This window comes from Seriola aureovittata, chromosome 17 (genome assembly GCF_021018895.1).
Source record: "Seriola aureovittata isolate HTS-2021-v1 ecotype China chromosome 17, ASM2101889v1, whole genome shotgun sequence".
In the NCBI taxonomy this organism is placed as follows: Eukaryota; Metazoa; Chordata; class Actinopteri; order Carangiformes; family Carangidae; genus Seriola; species Seriola aureovittata.
Window position 1 is genome coordinate 16,739,199 of NC_079380.1, and position 24,791 is coordinate 16,763,989.

Genomic DNA, 24,791 nt, shown 5'->3' on the forward strand with positions numbered 1-24,791 from the left:
GCAGCAGAAACACACCTGTAGTGTGCGATTACTGAATTACTTTACTGAAATATATAATACTTGAGGGTGTAATGATGGATTGTGATGATGCATTATTATGAATTGTATACAATTTCATCAGTTTGATGAAGTTTGAGAGAAATTACATTGGCAGTGTTAGTTGCAGTGTAATGGCCTACTCCATTTATCTGACCTTGCAGCCTTGCAACTCATTCTATATATAAAATTTTTTCATTGCAGCCCAAAAGCCACTCAAATACTTTGCCAGAAACAACAGCTCCTAGCTTTGCCATTCCACAAGCTCAGGATGTGTCCAACTCCACTTCCCCATCTCTCATCACTGGTCTGGACGACTCCAGCTCTTCGTTTCAAGTTGGCAGCCCGCCTGACACCAACTCCTTGCCCCTTGTTGGTGGCTTGGTCAACACCTGTTCCTAGTTTCCAGTCCACAGAATGGTGGGCTGGCAGTCTGGCCAGCTCCCACTGCCGATCTCCCATTGGCCGCCTGCCGCCTCCAACTCCTGATAGTAGTAGTAGTAATAGTAGAGCTCCAATCGCTACACAAAAAAAAAACATTAATACAATGATACAATACACACCAAAGTACAGTGGATTGTTTTTTATGAAAAGTTTCTCAACCTGAATAGTAAGTATTGTGTTTTCTCTCTCCTCACAGTGGTTAGCAGCATATTAGCAAAGGATGTGTTCTTTGACTAACTGGGATTTCAAACACTAATAACTCATCAGAAGCTGTCTCCCTCACATTCACAGTCAGGATTCTAATAAAAGAACAGCTTATTAGCATTGATACATAGAAATTATCAAGGTTTTAAGACTATTCTGTGGCGTTTCCTATCATCTGCAACATGTTCTCGTGATGTTTTCAGGAGGAGGTCTCAAGGGGAAGTGTTGGGAAACGGCTAAAGTTAGCGGACCTGTGTGAAAAACAGCATTACATAACTTTAACCCAGTCTGGTCCTATGTGGGGGAGAAAAAAAACAGCGGCAGAGAGAAGCAGACTTACCTGCGTTTCGGGAGTGCCAGGTGAACTTGTGGAAGCCATTGCCTAGGTATACAGTCCTGTCAGGCTTCTGAATGTATATAAATTACACAACACATCATTATACAAAAATATCAAAATTAATTGAGATAAGATTTTTTCTTGTTTGTTTTGTTTTTAATTCCTGTGTTTCATTTTTCTTCAAGACCTATCGAATAGTGTGGGATGAAGAGATAAAAAAGCCTTATAAAAGGGTCAGAAATTTTTGTCTACTACTTGGTTTAAAATAAAACACTAGCAAAACTATTGAAATTCCCATCAATCTCAGTTGTATTGAGTTTAAAGTAGGACTGCCACCTAATCTATCCCTCCAAGTTTTTTGGCATTTTTGCAGGCTAAAATAGCTGATTTCACAGCACCTTTTCTTAAAAATTGTGATACATATTGCAATGTTTTTAGATGGTTTTTTGCTATGAAACTGCAGGAAGGCAACTTGTACCAGTGAAAATAAATCCAGTGCAGTGCAAGTGGTGACACCCTGAGAAATTGCCGATAGCCGATGTGATCGGGGGATGGGTGTACACCAGTGGCGGCTGCTGGTCTTATAATGAGGGGAAGCTCATTTTCGGCCTACATCATAAAATGTTTCCTTTTATTTATATGTAAATTCGCAGAGTGACGGAAGAGAGTCGCCAAACACAACGCTAGTCGTTTTTAACAAAGACAAAGTCGCTGAGGATCAGTAACGTCTCCAGATCAACTCCAAACGACGGAATGAAAAACTTGAAAAATGCTCTGGTGGATGCTTATACTTCAAGATCGCTGATTCGCTCATTTCGCTGTCAATCAAAAAGGGACTCAGCCTCAGACAGATGATCCAATCATCATGCAGAAGCCGAGCGTCCAGGCCAGCCCACTGTCCCATAGACCCCCAGAGACGCTGAGATCCGATGGGCAGCATTTATCCAATTACCGTCTAGTTTCGCTGCAGTGGAACAACCCACTCTATGCTTCCCCACTGAAGTCAGTAGACGCTCGGCGTCTACACTGTGTAAAGCACTGTGGCGCTGCAGGGATGAATGAGAAGGAAGTTGTGGCGGTTACCTGTGATAAGTAGCTCATTCTGAACAAAAGATGAACGTGTTCTAGCGCATATTTAGTCAATGAAATGTACACACAACAGTACATATTTGACCACTTATTTTGTTGACATTTTTGGGGAAGCTGAGCTTCCCTTGCAGTCTTAGAGCAATCGCCAATGGTGTACACTACAGATTACACAGCTCTTGGTGCCAGAAGCTGTTCACGCTGGTCAACAAGCGATTACACTCCTCTGCTCTGTCTTAATCGCAGATAGAGCTGATCTTTATAAAAGTTTTCTGGCTACTATATGAACAGTTTTATCTTGAAAGGAATGAGAGGATGTTTTGTGTTTTTTCATCTTTACTAATTACCCATTTCGTAAAGATGACAATTTCATTTGTTTTTATTAGCTCTCTTCATGACAGACTCTTTAGTGATGATCAGCTCTTCAACCGCTCAAAATGTATATTCATATCAACCAGATTATGTGAACTGTAGATATTTCATTTCATCTGGAGAATGGTGGCTCCAGCAGCTCTACCCTTGGGGACTTATGTTACCCTATGAGGGAGAGAGCAAAGACTGACCATAAAAAGCGAGTGCGTCTCGTTTTGCTACTTCTCTCCCTCATTGACTCCAGAAATTCTATTTACCACCATAAAAAGCAGCAGTATCAGAAACTGAACTAAATGACGTGTTCTGTCTGTCTGTTTGTCGATCTCTCTACATGACAGACGCTTTAGTGGTGATCGGATCTTTAACTGCTTAAAATGTATACAAATATCAACTGGATTATTTAACTTTAAAAAAAAAAAAAAAAAAAAAAAAAAAAAAAATAGTGGAGCGTCGTTCAGGTGCACTCCGGCAGCACTACACCTATGGTTCCACGACAATGTACAAAACAATTTTAAAACATCAGAGAATTGCTTTATACGGTCTTTAACAGTGATTTGTTGGTAAATAGGAGACGTTCATGTCACACATCTGCAGCTTCACAACAAGCTTCAAAATCAGAAAAAAGGATGTGAGTTTGGTGATGTACATCAAAGTTTTGCACAGGGCCTGGTATGATTGGTTCAACTTGCAGGAAGCTATGATGATTTGTAAAATTTGTGGAAATGTTAATGTGATTGGACAAAAATGCAAGGTCGCACAGGATTCACAGGGATTGGCTGAATTTGCATTAATTATTGCGTTCGGGACATTGCAACATTCTGGAGGGACTGCCTAATAGTCAACCAAATGCTAGTCCATGAGAAGATTCTTAGTCGACCAAGAATTCCAAAGTGTGAGATCGGTTCAAGAGGTTAAAGATGACCCCAATAAAGATGACATGCAAACTCTGCAAGCAATTACTTGTTGACTCAAACGACACTTGTCATTTGAAACGTAAGTTGCCTGACGTCAATGTGAACAATTTTACTTATACAATTTTTCTTAGCCCTGGTCTATCATAAACCTCTGATGACTACTCAACTAATAGCTTGAAGTAATGACTACAAGTCAACTAGGAAAACCTTCGGTCAGGGGTAGCCCTGGTTTACAGCTGCTATATGTAAGCTTTTGATATTGCTACATAGCCAACTTTAGCAGTAGCAGCTGTTTACTTGTCACTCTAGAGGAAATGTTCAGCAAACTTCATTTCTTTACTTGCCAAGATTTGTCTCAAGCAACATAAGCAACAGCAATTTTAACTATTATGTCTTTTCCATTTCTATCTCTGGCAAGCAACCATTATCACCACCACCAGCTCATGACAAGAAACTACGATCGGTGGCAGAGAAAAATTACAAAGAGCGCCTTTAATGCTTATTTGCAAAAGTTATCACGGTAATATGCTAAACTATAGAAAACAGAATTACTTGTTAAACATTAACATGTTAGCGTTGCCACTTTGAGCATATCAGCATCCTAATCTCAGCATTTACCATGACAGCAGTCTCATGTTCAGTGGCTATGGCCATACTTAAATGCTGTAAAATGTCATGGCTTGTTGTGTCATGATTTATCCTTAGTTCTGTTAAATTTTCTGTGTTCAAATAAAGTAACTGTAGATGAGGCTTTGGGGTAAACCATTCAAAACAGTCTGACCCAGATCTATAGAGCTAGCTTCCATGTAGCACTTTGTATCTTTCAAGCTGATGTGAATGAAAGATTATAGTACCTCAAAGAGAAGGGATGATTATTTTTTCTCAGTGGTGCCCCATTCATTTTAACCTCCTCCTAATGTAGGGGGGCAGCTGTGGCCCAGGAGGTAGAGCGGGTCGTCCACTAATTCGAAGGTCGGTGGTTCGATCCCTGAGTGGTCAGTATGACTAGAAAAGCGCTAGTCCATTTACCATATCTAAAGCTATAACTGATTTTTTTTTGGCCAATATTGAGAAGCATTATCATGTTTATTAATTTGGAGTCATGTTTGTGGTCACTTGACAAATGTAAGTCCAATACTTACTTTCCTTTTGGCTACATTTTTGGTCTCTACGAACTCCTAAGAGAAATATCTGGCTCTCTAGCTGCTAAATGCTTCCTCATGTTCACCAGCTAGTTGCTAGTTGTGTCTATCTCCTGTTTTGTGCTAAGCAGATAAAGCAGTAGAGTAGAGCAATGGTTTGTTTTAAATTTTTCGTTGAGACAGCTGCCTGCTGTGGCCAAATATGATGCTATGAGAGCAGCGAAAGCGAACCACAACAGTAAAGTTGTAATAAACTGCCCACTTCATTGAAGCCAGACACCAAGCTAAAATTAGCTTGATAACCACCAGTTGCACATATGTTTTACCCAGTAGTCTGTGTGGAGCCGGGGTAAGTTTAAAGTTGACTAGCTATACTTCAAAGGCTGTGGGTGCTAACCAGTTTCTTGGGGGAATCCCTGCATTACAAATGTTAAATGTTTTTTGTTATTAAGACATACAAACTTATTTTACTATAATTTACGTCCTGTTTGATGGAAATGGTATATTGAAATAATGAGAAAAAAAAGGTCATTATATCATGAAAGTATGAAAGCTAATACTACTACACACATATATTTTTTATAGTTTTTGGAAATTCTATTCTATTTTTTTGAATGGGGCATTTATTATTGAAACCTTTATATTTATAAAACCCATTATATTTTCCTTTAGATAATTATATGTCATTGATTTCTTCAAATATTGGGGTATGTAGCCTGAACTGATGCTGCAAACCCAACTTTTCAGTTCACAGCTCATGTACAGAATGAATTTTGCAATGAATGTTTGGCGATATTAAATGAAGTAATGTAATTAATTTTTTCGATTTTATGTGTGCTATGCTCAAGCATGTTCACTTAGCTGGTTGATAATTAACATACTCTTAGCACTCATCATATACTTATTTTGCATTACTCAGTGGTACTGGTTCAGACAGTGCTGCGGCAAACACAAATACTTTCTGTCAGATTGTAATTGTTTAATTTTTATTGTATTGAAAATCCACAATCCACAAAGAAGACAGGGTAGTTTCTTTTGCCTACTTTCGTGTAATGTATTAGTGCTCATGTCTGAGCCCTTGGCTTAAAGTCTTAAGTTTCAGTTTGCTAACTGGCTGCGGAAGCACCTGTTGTGGTGAAAGTTGTTTCCTGAGTTACATAAATAGTAACCAGTAAGGATGCTGATAACCTCAGGTCCAAAATGTACACATTTTCATTTATCTTTTTATTTTGCCCCTAATTTAAGTATAGAATCACATTTTAAGTTATGGGGAGCAAATAGAGTTCAATGCGACAATTAAATACTTAATGGATCCTTAATTCATGACCATAATTACATTTTAGACATAATGTAATTAACCCAATGTCAAATTAACTTTTAGAGGATAAAAATCTTTTTTGTACTTTTTGTTTGTTTTTCAGTAGGTGAAATCTATTATATTCGCTTATACAAAGCATGAGAAAGAAATAATTAAGCCTTTCTGAGCTGTTGTTAATCCCCTTTTTTTTTTTTTTTTTAAGGTAAAGTAAGTACAGTAAGAACAAATTACCATTCTTTTCCTCTGAGTATCACCTTTCTTCAGTGTCTAATACATTTGGAAACTTTTGTAAATATCTTCTGTTTTCCCTGACTTATGCCTCAGTTAAGTTTTTGTATTGCCATATATCACTGTGCCCCACCCCACCCCATACACAGCAGTATATACTCATACAAAAACCTCTGCCTGATTGTGCATAGTATTCACTATATCTCAGTACCTTTTTAAGGTCAAACTATGAAATAAAAAACACTCCACTTTTTCTCTTTTATATAATATTATACCCTTTGAAACCTAATTACTCTTTTACTGTTGTTTTGTTTTGTTTCGTTTATTTTAAATCAAATTTTTTATTTTGGTAACAAAATGATCGTTGTGTGAAACTGTATCACTTCCAAGCTCATGGTATCCTAACACAACCTCTTGTTTGAGAACACATCATCGTCACATTATTAATTTTGGTAAGAAGAGGGGTTTTTTTGGACACAGGCCTACTTTTTTTCCTTTCTGTGTCAGTAATCTTCACCTTTTGTTTGAGAACACATTATCGTCACATTATTGATTTTCAAAAGAAGAGTTTTTTGTTGGACAACACCATACACAACATTTCATTCTCAGTGGAAGGAGGTTTTTGTCATAGGATGCATCACTGTTGCCGTTGCTACTGTACACTATGATTTAACCCTGTATAAATACTCCACCCTGCTCACTGGCTATCATTACACACAGATGCTGTTGATTTAAGTGTTTTTTAATTTAAAGATTGAATCATGTGAAAGGAATCAGAAGCAAAAAAGTTACGGGATGATTTTTTTAAATTATTATTTAGTTTCTTTATATTTGGTCTTGCTTTGCACACTGAAAATGGCTTCATAATTATGATAATAGTACTACTAAACCAATACAAATGCTGTTGATATTTGCAGCAAAACACTGGACAAATGATGATGCATATTTCATATCCAGTAAGTTCTTTCAGGTCTATCATGCAAAGGTTTGGTGAACGAACACAAAGGGGTGTGTCTCATTTCTTCACAGTCTAGCGATTTGGGTAAATAACCTGATCTTCTCTTTTAATTGAGTTACATTGACTTTGTGCTTCAGTTGAGTTATGAGCAGGTATTTGTACTACCATCTATCACTGTGGTTCCCACCATACACAGCAGTACATACTCATACAAAAACTTCTGCCTGATGGTGCACAGTATTCACTATATTTCATTACCTTTTAACAGTGAAACTATGAAATCAAAAAAAGAACATTCCACTTTTACTGTATTTTATGTAATATTTTACCCTTTGAAACCTAATTACTACACTTTTGCTTTTGTTTCATTTTTTTTTTTTTTTTTTAAATCAAATTTTTTTTTTTTAACTTTTTTATTTTGGTAATATTAATGTTTTCCCTCTCTGAAACTGTATAACTTCTAAGTTCATGGTGTCCTAATACAACCCTTTGTGTGAGACCACATTATGACCTTATTGATTTTCGTTAGAAGAGTTTTTTGTTGGACAGAGGCCTACTTTTTTTCTCTCTATGTATCAGCACCATATACCTAATTTCCTTCTCAGTGGAAGGAGGTTTTTGTCATAAGATGTATCACTGTGGCCGTCATAGGACACTATGCTATAACTCTGTACAAATACTCGTCCCTGCTCACTGGCTATCATGACACACAGATTTTATTAATTTAACTTAAGTGTTTTTTAATGTAAAGATAGAATCATGTGCACAGTATTCACTATATGTTATTACCTTTTTACAGTAAAACTATAAAATCAAAAAAGAGCATTCCACTTTTACTCTATTTGATGTAATATTTTACCCTTTGAAACCTAATTATTACTCTTTTGCTTTTGTTTCATTTTTAAAAATCACATTTTTTAACTTTTTATTTTTTTCTTTGGTAATATTAATGTGATCCCTGTGTGAAACTGTATCACGTCTACGCTCATGGTGTCATAACAACCTTTTGTTTGAGAACACATTATCGTCACATTATTGATTTTCAAAAGAAGAGTTTTTTGTTGGACAACACCATACACAGCATTTCCTTCTCAGTGGAAGGAGGTTTTTGTCATAGGATGTATCACTGTGGCCGTAGTTATAGTACACTATGATGTAACCCTGTACAAATACTCCACCCTGCTCACTGGCTATCATTACACACAGATGCTCTTGATTTAAGTGTTTTTTAATTTAAAGATCGAATCATGTGAAAGGAATCAGCAGCAAAAAAGTTACCGGATGATTTTTTAAAATTATTATTTAGTTTTTTTATATTTGGTCTTGATGTGCACACTGAAAATGGCTTCATAATTATGATAATAATACTACTAAACCAGTACATATCAATGTTGTTATTGATATTTGCAGCAAAACACTGGACAAATGATGATGCATATTTCATTTCCAGTAAGTAGTTTCATGTGTATCATGCAAAGGTTTGGTAAACAAACACAAAGGGGTTGTCATCTTTAAGTAACACTATGTATGTGTTGTAATATATGTGCATTTAAAGTTATGGTTTAAAAATATTGGTGGGTGTAGTAGTTATTTTGATAACTAAATAATATTTGTTTCATAACCCATAAGCTAATATTTAAAAAATACTTTAAATAACATAAAATGAACTGTAAGTAGTCACAAATCTGTTTCGTTTGTCAGTATTTTAAATATATTGTGTTTGCTGAGATGAAGCACTTAAAAAAAAATGCTGAGGTGTTACAATTTTCCTGTTTATTCAGGGTAAAACTGAAAGAAATACAACTCTGCATAAATACAAATTCCCTTCCACAAGTCCAGTGAATGTCTCCTTTCTTCACAGTCTAGTGATTTGGGTAAATTACCTGATCTTCTCTTTTACTTGAGGTACAATGACTTTGTGCTTCAGTTGAGTTATGAGCAGGTATTTGTATTACCATCTATCACTGTGGGTCCCACTGTACACAGCAGTACATACTCATGCAAAAACCTCTGCCTGATGGTGCACAGTATTCACTATATTTCATTAACTTTTTACAGTAAAACCATAAAATCAAAAAAGAGCATTCCACTTTTACTCTATTTGATGTAATATTTTACCCTTTGAAGCCTAATTATTACTCTTTTGCTTTCGTTTCATTTTTAAAAATCAAATTTTTTAACTTTTTTTTTTTTTCTTTGGTAATATTAATGTGATCCCTGTGTGAAACTGTATCACGTCTACGCTCATGGTGTCCTAACAACCTTTTGTTTGAGAACACATTATCGTCACATTATTGATTTTCAAAAGAAGAGTTTTTTGTTGGACAACACCATACACAGCATTTCCTTCTCAGTGGAAGGAGGTTTTTGTCATAGGATGTATCACTGTGGCCGTAGTTATAGTACACTATGATGTAACCCTGTACAAATACTCCACCCTGCTCACTGGCTATCATTACACACAGATGCTCTTGATTTAAGTGTTTTTTAATTTAAAGATCGAATCATGTGAAAGGAATCAGCAGCAAAAAAGTTACCGGATGATTTTTTAAAATTATTATTTAGTTTTTTTATATTTGGTCTTGATGTGCACACTGAAAATGGCTTCATAATTATGATAATAATACTACTAAACCAGTACATATCAATGTTGTTATTGATATTTGCAGCAAAACACTGGACAAATGATGATGCATATTTCATTTCCAGTAAGTAGTTTCATGTGTATCATGCAAAGGTTTGGTAAACAAACACAAAGGGGTTGTCATCTTTAAGTAACACTATGTATGTGTTGTAATATATGTGCATTTAAAGTTATGGTTTAAAAATATTGGTGGGTGTAGTAGTTATTTTGATAACTAAATAATATTTGTTTCATAACCCATAAGCTAATATTTAAAAAATACTTTAAATAACATAAAATGAACTGTAAGTAGTCACAAATCTGTTTCGTTTGTCAGTATTTTAAATATATTGTGTTTGCTGAGATGAAGCACTTAAAAAAAAATGCTGAGGTGTTACAATTTTCCTGTTTATTCAGGGTAAAACTGAAAGAAATACAACTCTGCATAAATACAAATTCCCTTCCACAAGTCCAGTGAATGTCTCCTTTCTTCACAGTCTAGTGATTTGGGTAAATTACCTGATCTTCTCTTTTACTTGAGGTACAATGACTTTGTGCTTCAGTTGAGTTATGAGCAGGTATTTGTATTACCATCTATCACTGTGGGTCCCACTGTACACAGCAGTACATACTCATGCAAAAACCTCTGCTTGATGGTGCACAGTATTCACTATATTTCATTAACTTTTTACAGTAAAACCATAAAATCAAAAAAGAGCATTCCACTTTTACTCTATTTGATGTAATATTTTACCCTTTGAAACCTAATTATTACTCTTTTGCTTTCGTTTCATTTTTAAAAATCAAATTTTTTAACTTTTTATTTTTTTCTTTGGTAATATTAATGTGATCCCTGTGTGAAACTATATCACGTCTACGCTCATGGTGTCCTAACAACCTTTTGTTTGAGAACACATTATCGTCACATTATTGATTTTCAAAAGAAGAGTTTTTTGTTGGACAACACCATACACAGCATTTCCTTCTCAGTGGAAGGAGGTTTTTGTCATAGGATGCATCACTGTGGCCGCTGTTATAGTACACTATGATGTAACCCTGTACAAATACTCCAACCTGCTCACTGGCTATCATTACACACAGATGTTGTTGATTTAAGTGTTTTTTAATTTAAAGATCGAATCATGTGAAAGGAATCAGCAGCACAATAGGTTGCTGATGATTTTTTTTTTTTATTATTATTTTTATATTTGGTCTTGCTGTGCACACTGAAAATGGAAAAACACTTAGCAAATGATGATGCACATTTCATAACCAGTAAGTTGTTTCAAGTGTATCATGCAAAGGTTTGATCTAACACAAAGGGGTTGTCATCTTTAAGTGACACTATGTTGTGTACATTGTGAATGTGAACATTTAAAATTATGGTTTAAAAATATTGGTCGGAGTAGTAGTTATTTTGATAACTAAATGATGTTTGTTTCATCACCATTAGCTCATATTTAAAAAATACTTTAAATAACATAGCATCAATTTTAAGTTGTCACAAATCTGTCTTTACGTTTGTAAATATTTGAAATATTTTGTCTTTGCTAATGTGAACCATTTTCAAAAAAAGCTGAGGTATCACAATTTTCCTGTTTATTCAGGGTAAAACTGAAAAAATACAACTCTCCATAAATACAAAATACCCTTCCACAGGTCCATTGAATGTGTCCTTTCTTCATACTCTAGTGATTTTCATGCTTCAGTTGAGTTCAGAGCAGATTTTTGTATTGCCATATATCACTGTGGCTCCCACCATACACAGCAGTACCTTCTCATACAAAAACCTAGGATATAGACCCTAATATAGTACATGGTTAGTTTTTATACTGTCTATACTCAGAGGGCACAGTCATGGGATTGCAGTCCACATTTTTACCCTTTGAAACTTAATAATTCTGTTTTTAAAACTCACATTTGTTAAATTTTGGTGATTTTCAGCCATGTTAGTGGCATGGCTCTAGGGACAGCCAAGTCGGTCTCTTGGTTGGCCTGTCCATCACTTTGGTCCAGGTTGAAATGTCTCAACAATCATTTGATGGATAACACGTTTAAAAAACCAACGTGTTTTTCTGAATTGGCACCATTTCCTTCTTAGAGGAAGGGGGTTTTTGTATGTATCACTGTTGCCGTTATACTGCACTATGATATAACCCTGAACATATACTCCACCCTGCTCACTAACAATGAAGACACACAAATGCTTTTACCTTAAAAAATTTGTTTTTGTCTTGTTTTTTTAACTGTAGTGTAAGAAGTAATGTTAAGATGAAATAATGTGAAAGGAATAAGCAGTGCAACAGTTTGTTAATGACTGTTTGTCATTGTTTATTGATTTAGTCTTAGTAGTTTTGTATATTTTACTAAAACTGGCACTTCACAATTAGAAGAATAAACATATAAATAAAGTTAATTATATACATTGTGCAGTAAATCCTTGGAGAAATTACTCTCTCTTAATTTTTGAATGAAAAAAACAAAACAATTTAGCTAGTCATCTTTAGATTCTATTTTGGTCATCATAGCAATAGTGCTACTATGAGTGACATAAAAACAGTATCCAATTATTAAGTCTTTAAAGTAGTAGATATACATAATTTGTATTTATGACAAAGTGAATCATATGGGATGTTTACTAGGGCTAATTGTATAATGATAAAAACAGCGCTTCTTAGGATTGCACCGAGTGTTATATACACCTTCCATTTACAGTATAAAGACCTTTGCCTCTCTTGAGAGGTTTTTGTAATTGTGTGCATCACTGTGGCCACTCCAGGACACAGTGATACAGCACAATGCAAAAACTAGTGTCAAAGTGTGGCTGCAACATACTGCTGCAGTACACAATACAACAGGTCTGGATCTTTTCACTTCAATGATTCAAAATCAGAATCACTGTGGGACTGTAATGACAACTGTAAGTACCTGTACCTGATGAATACTGTATGATCATATATTTGTGTCCTTGTCTGCAGTGCCAACAAACACTTAACATTGTATTTTGGGTTTTGTTATGTTCTATACAGTATATACTATGAAGAATTGTATGGCAGCCTTTTGTTTACTCTTTTAGTGCCAATTAAAATGATCATGGAAAGATTTTACTTTTCATAGCTTTTACGAAATTTTATAGATGGTGAGTTAAAGTCTTGTAGTACTTGTGCTATGTTGATCATCATAGTTTAAATTAATTTAATAAATTAGATAACACAATAAATTTGTCAGCACATAATTCATTTTGTCTGTAAATATGATTATAGTTTATTTCTTTTAGTAACGTATCTGGTTGGCTATTATATGTAAGAGAAAATGAGTCACATCAACTCTGACAAGACAAGATTGCAGAATATTCTTGTCCATTTGGTGTGTCCACTGTCCACACATAAAACATTCACCACGGTTTCACTGGAAGTCTACAGTATATGATGGAGTTGGGCTGTAAGTAAACAAAGCTTTATTGATATAGCACATTTCATTCCAGGTGGAAGCACAATGTGCTGCATAAAGCAAGAGTTATCTCAGAAGTTGCAACCATAAAAACTAAGTGGATAGTGTAAAGATAAAACATTAGAAATAAATGAAAACAAGCACATAAATGATACATATAAATTAAAAACCATTAATAAAATAAAATAAAGACCAACAACCGATTAGTACAAAAGATATGAAAATTGAAACTATTTAAAAGTAGGAATAAAAAAGTAGGAATAAAATATGATTAAATAAAATAATAATCAAACCAATAAAAAATAAGACATATACAACAATTAAAAGGAATAAAAATAAGATAGTCCGCAAATTAATAAAGGCACAGTCTCTTAGTGTTGTACTGAGTCTTTACATGACTCACAACTTCATTTCTCATTCTTCCCATAAGAGGTTTTTGTAATGTATGAATCATTGTGGCCATCCCAGGACACAGTGATGCACCAAAATGCAAAAACCAGTGTCACGGTTTAGCTGTCATACATTTCTCTGCAGTAGAACAGCTGTTCCTCTTTTTATTTATATATATATTTTATATTATTTATAAAATAATAAATAATAAAAATAAAATAAAACCTTTTATGGGATTTTAATGACTATAGTAAGTACTTGATTTCTCATTTTATGAATTTACATTCTTCAATGGCAGGGTTAATTAACTGGATTATAAATGAACAACATACAAATGATTTCAGTCTTTTGGTTACTTTATTATCATAGTGAATGTGATGTCTGTTTTTTTTGCAATGTCTGCAAAAAATTAACATTGTATTTTTCAGGTTTTCTTACATTTCAGACACTGTATTGTATTGTAATGCAGCCTTTTAACTGTATATGAATAATATAAACTACTTTTAGTGCTGTGTATATCATTTGATACAAATAAATTACATTTTCGAAAGCTTCCCCAAACTGTTTCAAGTGTCTTTGTTAAACATACATGAACAGTTTGAAGAGATGGAAAAAATATTTAAAATCAATCTTACTTGCATACATGCAGGGGACAGAATACTGAAAACACTCCTCAGTATTAGGGCTACACGATATGCAAAAAAAAAAAACTCATATTGCCATTATACTGGCAGATATTGTGATTTCAGTTGGAATGGTAATTTTTGTATTTCATTTTCACAAAAAAAATCTAAAATAGTTGATGTGATTTTTGTTGGATCTTGTACCAAACAAACATGTTTCTTTACGCACGGAGAATATGATTTTTAGGCCGGGGTATCCCTGTAGCACCACAACGCCTTTGGTGCTCAAAATACACAACAATGTTGTGACACATTTTACCTTTATTAAAAAAATTGCAGCTCCTGCAAATTGGAAATTGCACTTGGTCATATTGCGATTTTGATTATATTGCAATTAACTGTGCAGCCCTACTCAGAATAATGAAATACAACACCACCACTAACTGTGGCCTCATAAATTACCGTTTAATCAGCAGCGTCACAGGGTCAACAAACACTAACTATTACATTACAGGTCTATAGTATTGAATTGTATCTGGTTTTAGAACTGTGACGTTTTATACGTTCATTCATTTTGGTAAATGAGAGTCTGGGTTAAGATCAGAATTCTCTGCACAGTCACTGACTCATCTTATATCACACTCATCACTGTGCTTTCTCAATAACTCAGAAATGTAATTAAAAAATACCAATACATCCTTTGATATTAATCTGATATTCTCATCATTCACTGGGAGCTTTGCTTTATGATTACAGGAGAAAGACAGATGAGTTTTTACAGCATGGTTTTTGTTATGGTGTGTAACACGGTGTTGTAACCCCAGCTACTAGTAAACCACAGTGATACATGCACGTCCCAAAACCTCACCACACTTCACCGAGATCACACCATTTTTCTGACTTTGGTCAGGAAAACAAAGGAGATTTCTGTTGAATAGGTTTTGATACAGGACAGGGACATTTATTTACACAAATGAAAAACAGAACAAAGCAATTCTCTTTATGTCTATCTATTTATTTATTTTAGCATGATTCTGTCTCACTAAAGCCTCTAATGAAGCAGCTTCTACTTCAATAGTGGACCGCAATTTTTATTGAACATTTTATAACATTAAATAAAGAGCAAACAGAAAATGGTGGATTTTTGGTTGACTACTACTGCATTATGGTAAGTGAAAAACTGTCCAAAAGTATGCATTTGGCTGCTGCTAAACTTGGAATAGAGAGGCACGGCTAAAGTCAGTGCCGTCTGCTTCCACATCTTATGGGGTTAGAGTTGGGTGTGTATTATTACTATTTTTTGAGAAGGCAAATCCACTTTAACTTTATCTCTGTGATTCAAAGTGGTATTTGAATCATAACCTCAGTAAATGTTTTAGAATTAATTTGTTTGTATTTTAGCACCAGCATCATTTTGATTCCTCCACAGAGCTGTGACCACACAGCTGTAATATTGCGTCAAACTATAGTGTGTTGTTAAGTTTTGTAATTCACAGAGTTGGGACAATGCACCTAAAAACCAGTAGATGGCTGCACAACCACATTTTCAGTGTATGGGGTTCATGTTTAAGTTCACTTCCACTCCCAAAATGAGCCTAGAAGGCAGTCCAGTACTTGGGTTACTTGCTTTGAGCTGCATATCTATATAAGCAGGTTGTTAATGCAAATACAGTGAAAGGGTTTTAATGTAGGCCTGCATGAATCTGGTCCTATGAACTCATTCTAAAGTAGTTTAGCAAAACTTACAATATTTGCATATTAAAGATTTTCCAGTGTATAAAAGTGGAACTTGTCATTACTATTGTATAGAAGAGAACAATGAGTCATACTGCCTGAGTGGATTTACATGAACAATATCTTTCTCATAGATTAATGTTTTGTGTTCTCTGTCACATGTCCTTTCCATTCACTGATCCAAGACCAAATGACAGTTCACTTTATCTGCATAAAGCCTTTCCCACTAGATGGTAGTCTTTCTTCACTTTTCTCATCTCCATATTATATTCATCTGTTAGCTTGATATTATTCTCCAGAAGAACATATTAGACATATTACCAGGCCCGGATAAGAGTGCAGAGTCCCCTGGGCACAAAATCTTGGAGGCACCCCCCAATCTTCTTTCCTCACACTTGCAATCCAAAATTTTGAATTACAAGTTCTCAGCGGAAGCAACTATCTGTCTGAAATCCCTGTATTTTATGCAGGATTTACACTGACAGGCTACAGCTTATGACAACAACCTGAAGGACCATATAAACACCTGTATATTTATTGTTTGCTACCGGATTAACAATTAATGATTGTAACAATACTTTTCCTGGGCCAGCAGCAACAATATCAACATACTAGTCTACAATGTATGACTGAAAAGTTTGAGCAACCTCCACTAATACAGTTCTATGATTCAGATTCTTCCATCAAACACACACACACACACACACACACACACACACACACACACACAGTTCGATTTATACTGCTGATTAGATAGACCTATAACAAATAATGAATGCAACCTATCATACAGGAATTCCACCATATAATCATGTAACCATGACATGATATTGTTTCAATGATATAATAGTCAAATGTTTCCAGACTCAATCGATTCTCAACGATTTCTCATTGTATAAACACAACACCCTAAAGAGAAGAATAGTTAGTAGTGAATAATAATATGAGAGAAAGCCTACCTCATGTCAAAGACTCCTCCACTACATCATTTAAATCCTGACAAGGTCCGACTCTGTTGGCAGTGTTCATAAAGAGTTCAATTGTTGTTACTGTTTTTCTCAGTTCATTTTTAAACTTGGGAAAATAGGTAGAAAGTAATACATTTTGCGGCTGCTAAACTGTTAACTTATTCACCTTATTCAGCTGGAGATGACGGTGGGCCAAGTGGACAGGTGTCTGTCGCAGGGCTGTGGCTCTCTGCCTCTGTTTCATGCTGATATCCAGCTGAGCTCATGTTGTTCATGTTCTGCGACGTTAGCATAGACCTCCTCTGGCTCTGCTAATGCTAGCAAGCCGAGTAGCCGACTTTTGGAAAAAGTCTAGATAGACGATATGTTTGTCTGAATTTCAGTTTCTCTGAATCCCTTTTCTTTTTTCGCCTTTATCTTTGCTCCTCCACCGCTCCACCATTTACTCTCCATGTTTTAAGAAGCGTCTTTCGCGAGAAACTAACTTTGCCGCTAAATTTCCACGGTCACCCTCTGACCTCTGACCTATGACCTCCGACCACATTCGTCATCATCATGATACAAATGATACTCCAGAAAACCGATCATAATATTTTTCGTATTTGAAAATAAAGTAACTCTTCATTCATTGGTTCGTATTTGAACATACAGATACTTTAATTATTGTGATTTAATGACAAAAAAAACAAACAAACAAACAACAAAAAAAAAACAGCTTGATGCCACAGTTAGTAGGAGTTCGGAGGCCCCCTAGAGGTCGGAGGTCCCCGTACATCGGCCCAATCGGCTGTGTGATTAACCTATACTACCCGTGCTTAGGAGGTTATGTGTTCACCTGGCCGTTTATTTATTAGTAGGATTACACAAAAAGTACTGAACGATTTGCGCCAATCTTGGTGGGGGGATGTGGCCATGGAAGAAACCATCATATTTGTGGTAGATCTGGATCATTTCCTATGAATTTGATTTTTTTTTCTGTTGTATGTTGTTTGACATTGACCTTGGCGAGGTCTGTGCCCTACTAGTGCCCTTCTAGTTAATCATGTGTTTTAAGGTTATTGAAGTCGACAGGTTAAATTGTTTTCCTAAATTCATTAGTAGAACCATAACTAGTAGTTCAAGATGTAATCTTTACAACCTTGCTGAGCTACATTCAAGAACACAAGGGTAAAGCTTTTCACTGCACAGAAAAAAGAGATTCAATTATAATATACTTATATGTTGTGAAACATAATTAGAATAGAGATAATAAAGTAAATAAAAAAAGTAAAGTAAAATTCTTAACTTCCACATTTTTGAAAATGTATGGTAGGCTATGCAGATTCTGTTTCATTATATTTTAACACTATGTTTCTGCTTTCTGATGTCTGATGTCTGCATGTGAGCTACTTCACACGCTCAAATGCAAATCTATACACTGACAGACATGCCTGTTGCTTTGAGGAAGTTTATTTATAGTTCTGACGGTTTCTGCAAAGTTTCACTGCTGCAGCTGTGGTCCCAGAGGTGCAGAGAGAGGGGGAAGTGGCTCTCTAAAGATGATATTTTCAGAAACATCATAGAACTGAAAAACCTTCAGAGCTTAACTGATAACAGAAATTTATGGTGTGCTGACTTGAAGTGGTTTTCTTTTCAGATATTCTTAGATCCCTGTGTGTAAGTTCTACTGATTTACAGATGAAAGCAAATATTATCAACAAAATGTCCAAACGTAAAAAGCAAAGATTTATTCAAACTATGAAATGCAAAACCATGTACAGAAAACATCTCTCTCTGCTATAGTACTACAAGTTGTTCTATACATAACAAGAAAAGTTAAAACATTTTAGAGACGTGTCCAAGAAACATAACAAAGAACATCTGTGATCATAGTATAAAAACAGGACCCAATGCAGGAAAATATATTCATGTAAGTAATTACAAATTGTAATTGTACTTTTTACTTTTTCTAAAGGTACAGAGAAATCAATTTTCAATGACTTACTTAATCATGATATATAGTGACCATTTACTTAGCAAATAGACAATAGATTATCGCTGATGTACAAGAAAGCAAATGAAGTCGTCGGTGCTGTGTATCAATCTGATCCTTTATCCTCTCTTCATCTGAAAAAAAAAACATTAAAATCAGTTTAAAAATTTACATTCACTTGTCAAATACGGGTCATTGAACTGTTTCACACAGCTGGAGAATGGACACCCAAATGATCTTTGTGTCTTCGGTGTTGGACTGAATGATTGATTCAATTTAGTGACATTCTTTAGGAACTTGGATAAAACCATTTATCCTCAGACACTGAGACACGGTAACTTGCTGTGAGTTGGTTACTTCAAGATAATATCTGTGATGTTCTTAGTGACATGTCAGTATGCGCCATGGAGCATTTAAAACACACAGAGAACATTTTCTGTGGCTGGAGATGCTCTTCATTAAAGTCAAACTTGTGCTGGTTGGCTGTACCAGTTAAACACTTAATGCACTGAAAGTGTTTCATTTCACACTTATTTACTTGTTTTCATCAAATCAACACAATGAACCTGTAACATTTTTTTTCTTTCACTTAATCACTACTGTATACTAAAACATATAGAGCAATACACTAGACAGAAATAATGATTTGGTACTGATTAACTTTTCTCATACTGGTGATAATCAATTACATATTTGAGTTTTCTCTGTCTCTTCTGTCTAACTTTATTAAGCCAAATGGATGCATTCATTTGCATTACCAGGGTCTCCCTTTTCAGGAAGATGCATCGCACTCTTGAATCAATATGGGTGAAATGCAGAAAAAGCTGTTATGTTTACCTTGACCAGGCTGAATATTATGTTATAGAAGAGAGATGATATGAAGAGAAATATGAAGGAGGAGGTTGTGGACCACAGACTGCTGAACTCATCTTCTTCACTGGCATCGTCTGTGCAGCTCAGAGCAAAATTCAGATTTGACTCTAAAGGAATATTTAAGCACAGGAAGGTATAAGGGGTTAGACGCTGCATGTATGTTTGTATTTGTGTGTTTGTGGTGTGTGTTAACAAAGGTTTTTAGTAAGATAACATTGACACCGTTGCCTTTAAGAAATAGTGCTAATCAACTGGAATGAAGCATGATTCACTCTTTACTGTCATGTGTCGACATTGATTCAGTTAAACAGTGGTGCAGTGCAGTTTACTACTGTGAGGCTTCAGTGAAAACTACTCATACAAAGGGATTCTTTGTGCTTTGCTTTTCATTTTGTTTTAAAAATATCAAAGTCATTCATGAACATATAACAAAAGTGTCTCCATGCAACATTTATTTAAAACGGTCAGCACACTTCTCAAGCTGTTAGACAATGTGACAAACACAATAACAGGACAAACAAAACTGAATTGACATGTTGACTCTTATGTACAATCACAAAGATTGATGACACAGGTTGCCATGTCAGGGAGTACACACAGAGACAGAATGACATACTAGCACAAAACACAACATTTATAGCTGAATCCACTATTTGTCACATTCAATTGAGTTACCCATGGCCTTAGCCTTAGACATTCCTCCAGATTTCTCGGTGACATTTGTGCCAACAGGCATGACGTTGCAGTCGTAAATGAAATTCGCTTTCCAGTTTTTGTTGTTGGTGGTGTAAACACTTGTGACTGAGTAGCCATTTTCGGTCTTTTGTGGTGGGAAGTTAACGCCATCAGTATAGATGGGGGGGGTTTGTCCATGATATTCTGACCACGCAATGTAGTAATCCTGCTGCACAGGACTGGAGATCAGACACACCAGAGTGACTTTAGCTGAGTCTCCTTGGCCGATGTCCTCCACTGGAAGGACGTGGACTGCCACTTTTGGCTGACTGCCATCTGAAAGAGACACTTGGTTTACTAGGGTGCTTCATATATAAGATTTACATTTGCTTTACTGTGTTACATGTTTGAGTGTGTAAGTTGGCTGCCTCCCCATGGGTTCACAGATTACTGTTCCATCCCTCAGTAACATACCTCCTTTTTGGACAGTCAGATCTTGAATAACTGGTGTCATATCTTTTCTAATGGCAGAACAGCGTACTTTGTTGACTGTCTTCCACTGTTCGTAATTCTGAGTCATCTTGCTGGTTTTGCTGTACGGCGCGCCGCCAGACGATGTTGAAGTAATGCTGTTGGTCACATTTTTTCCGTCAATTTCCCATGTGATGTCAGTTTCACTGACAACGGTTTTGTCTTGTCCAGTGATGACACATTCCAGCTCTGCTTGGTTGTTGCTGAAAATTGCTTTAACACTTGGCTGTTTCAGTGTCATCGTGATAAAAGCTACATGAGGGAGAGCAACAGAGAAAAGGGGGGTTGCAAACATTTTTTTCAAGATCTGAAAAAATCTTGATTTTATGTTTATGTCATGTCATTAATGTCAAGATGCAATATCACTGTACCTTTTGAGGTCTTTCTTATATACAGGTTTCCATTGTATTTTATCTCACAGGTGTAAACGTTATTGCTGTCCCAGTCTGTGTTCTTGACTTTCAGGACACTGATCACTGAATATAAACTTCCAGTTTTATGGAGGGGACATTGACTGTAGTCTCTCAAATCTGCACCATTCTTTTTCCATTTAAATGATTCAAATGTTCCACTGTGACTGTCCTCAATTGTGCAGACCAGGGCCTGGGTGTCTTCATTTGGCACCGATAGCAAAGTAATTTTTGCTGGAACAAACTCTGAATAGGTGGAGGAAACAGCAGAGTTACAGTCATTCAATATTATATTAATCTGGATATTAATCTTTCATGTGCAAGTGATAAGATATTTAGCTCAAAGGAAAAATATATGCATCAGACAGACAAAGGAAATGTCACAAATGTAAAGGAATAAATATTGCTGAACATTTGTAGATTAGACCAAGATGAATGGGAATAGTAAGCTGACCCATCACACAGTATAATGAAATTAGAGAGACATCTTATTAAAAGTTAAAATTACGTACTTGGCACTTGCAGGGTTTTTACTGATCCATCATGATTTACTGAACATTTAAAAGACTTCCTTGAATCGTAGTCAGATTTTGATACTTGGATGAAACTGGCTGCTGTATATTTGTTGTTTGTCTCAGTATGAGGATATTGTATTGAAGTCAGGACGGCCCCACTGACATCGGTCCACTGGAAATTAAGATTCTTTGGGGAGAAGTTGTATGCAAGACAACCAACAGTGATTTTATCTCCAGACCCGGGGTTGCACTGAATCAAAGGGAACACAGTCGGTGGCACAGTTGATGCTGTAAAAGAGTTTTAAAAGTTTGAATTCAGGTAAATCAAGAAACACAGATAATGAATTACTCATCAGAAAAGTTGATCACAGATATAATAATAATTGGTTGAATCTTTCAACCTCAGAATTAAATAAAACCGAAAGTGTTCAATGTTAAATACATAAATTACAGTTTCACATTGTTAGACATTATGGCATATAATGTAACTGTGACATATTCAAACACATTTTTAAAACTTAGTTGGTATTATTAATTATTATTTCATATTTTTATTTTATACTCTTTGGATTATTTTGCAATACTGAAAACATTGCACAAAGTGAAACATGAATTGTTCTTAACCATTTTGTAGGAGCAGTGGCAGGTTTTCCTTAATAATCATATATAACACGGAATAAATAAATATTGTTAAAATAATGACAAACCAAAATTATCAGCAGGTTAATATGTGACTGTCTATTTACACAATGAACTTGAAGAAAGATGCCATCATCATTTAAAAAGTAACAGTAAAGTATTGTCTTATTGACTTGTTTTATTTGTCTGTTCAGCTCACGGATAAAGAGATTGAATCTGAATACATTTATACAACAGCACTAAAATTTTCCACACCAAAAACTTCTATTTAACCAAGATGTTAATATAATAAATCCATTAATTTTTTTTCTTACCACACTATATTAAATTTAATTAACATTTTGTTATTCTTTTTGTTTTTCAATAAACTTATATACCAAAACAGTCGAATGCCTGATGGAAAGAATTACAAATCAGAACAAGTAAAGCGAAACTTTAAATTTAAAACTATGAATTTGACCTTTTGTGCAAATTCATATTTGATCGTTTGAAGGTCAGTGTGTTTTGTTTTGTTTTTTTAGATAAATTTTATATTTGAATTGTTTACTTGTTAATTTCTTTTTACAGTGTTCAGTTGTTTGAAACACATGTATTTAAAGCAAGTATCCTACGTTTATGGTAACACCTTGTAAAAATAATCCAGGTACAGTATGTTGCATAATTATAATCGACAGTAAGACAAAAAAATCATTGAATAAATGCATGAATAAAAAGATGCAGATATTCATCAGTAACAATCACAATCCAGTTGAATAAAATGTAAGAGCAAATCATTAAGTGATAATGCCAAAGAAGAATTTTTCAAAATGCTTTCTACAAAACAGCTGCATCCTAAACATCTTGACGGCTCAGTTTTATCTGCTCTGTCCGTTCAGTACAAACTTAAACAAGACCATGACCTAAACTTCTCTAATGTCAATAATCACATTTTTAAATGAAAAATAAACTGATCACTGAAAATTCTGTGTTTAAATGAGGCTTACCTGTTGTTACTGTGACATCAGTCCCTTTACCCCAGTAGTCGAAATAATCACAGTGCTGCATCTCCATTCACTGCTTGAACAAAAACCTGGAGCACCAGAAAAACTTTAAAAAACTTAAGTAAATGTCTGAAATGCATAGAAATCCTGGTACATGTGATACACTGGTGTCAACCTGTGAGCATGTCTTTTGTGTTGATTCTTAATCAGTTCTTAAAATGAAAATTTGCCATATATAACATTTACACCTGTGCACTAACTGTGACTATAAACTATGAATTAACCTAATTTTAACTATCAATCTGCTCATTAAAAATGATAAACATGGTAGTTACCTCATATACCAATAAGATGTATTTTGTCCTGTCCTTTTTTTTCATCAGATGAATAGATGAGTGTAAGATTTTTACTCTTAGGTTTTTGTATGGATGTATATCTTAGTGATGTCCACCCCATCACAGTGAAAAACCCTAATACAAAAACAGTTTCCTGCTCTGGAGAGTAAGGGGGGCTATATTGTCAACAGTGAATAAGAACAAAACAAAACTGAAATTCTAATCAACAAACCTACATATGTAACAATATATATAACAAAAATATCTCAAATTTTCAGTGTTTTTTTTTTAAAAGCAATCATTCATTCATTCAGTTTAGGCTTTATTGATTATAAAAATTAATGTATGAAATATTAATGTACTTATATCCTCACAGTCATGTTTCTATTTTTATTTGATGACTCATATAATACAATTTCTCTGTTAAACACTTTGGTCAACATTTGTTGTTTTAAAATGTGTTCTATAAATAAATTGAATTTACTTGACTTATTAATTAAGACCAAAATATTGGATAAAACTACAATATCGTAATCTGCTGTATTATTTTAAAAATCTTAATTGGTCTTTAGGCTTAAAATAAATGTAGTGTTTTGTAGACATCTATGTATGCTGATCGTCTGTTTTACAGCTACAGAAAATTTGGAAATTGATAAATGCTGGTAGATCATGCATTTGCAGTTGCACATCATCACCTGCAAGAGAAGGGACATTTTCCATCATCTATTTCCATGTGGAAACTTGGAATATTTTTTGGCATGAAGCACAGTATCACCCTGTAGCAGCATTAAACTCAGTTTTAAGGTTATTTCTGCATCCAATCTCTAGTTTTTGTCTCTTTACTGAAGTACAACCTTGCCCACATCTACTGGTGGTGAAAACAAATGAAGAAAAACTTATATGATTTTTCGTTTTCTTTTTTAAGCAGTGATTCATTGCCACCATAATTCAACAACACTGGTGTAAGAACAAGAAGGAACATGAATGCTATGCATATATATATATATATATATATATTATATGTAACAATATTT

The 24,791-nt window shown here is 34.9% G+C and overlaps 1 long non-coding RNA gene and 1 gene segment (V, D, J or C); both read right to left on the minus strand.

The window, feature by feature from the left end:
• Positions 1 to 978: 978 nt before the first annotated feature.
• On the minus strand, positions 979 to 17,346 carry LOC130185239 (uncharacterized). The gene is made up of 3 exons (XR_008830114.1): positions 16,994 to 17,346; positions 16,819 to 16,871; positions 979 to 1,091 (listed from the first exon to the last, which is right to left on the minus strand). It is a non-coding gene; the product is annotated as an uncharacterized LOC130185239 (long non-coding RNA).
• Positions 17,347 to 18,531: 1,185 nt separating this feature from the next.
• Positions 18,532 to 23,543, minus strand: LOC130185215 (immunoglobulin heavy constant mu-like). The segment is given in 7 exon segments: positions 18,532 to 18,933; positions 19,637 to 19,779; positions 20,348 to 20,683; positions 20,822 to 21,130; positions 21,250 to 21,534; positions 21,801 to 22,091; positions 23,426 to 23,543. Coding segments are annotated over 7 exon segments (1,446 nt in total).
• Positions 23,544 to 24,791: the final 1,248 nt, after the last annotated feature.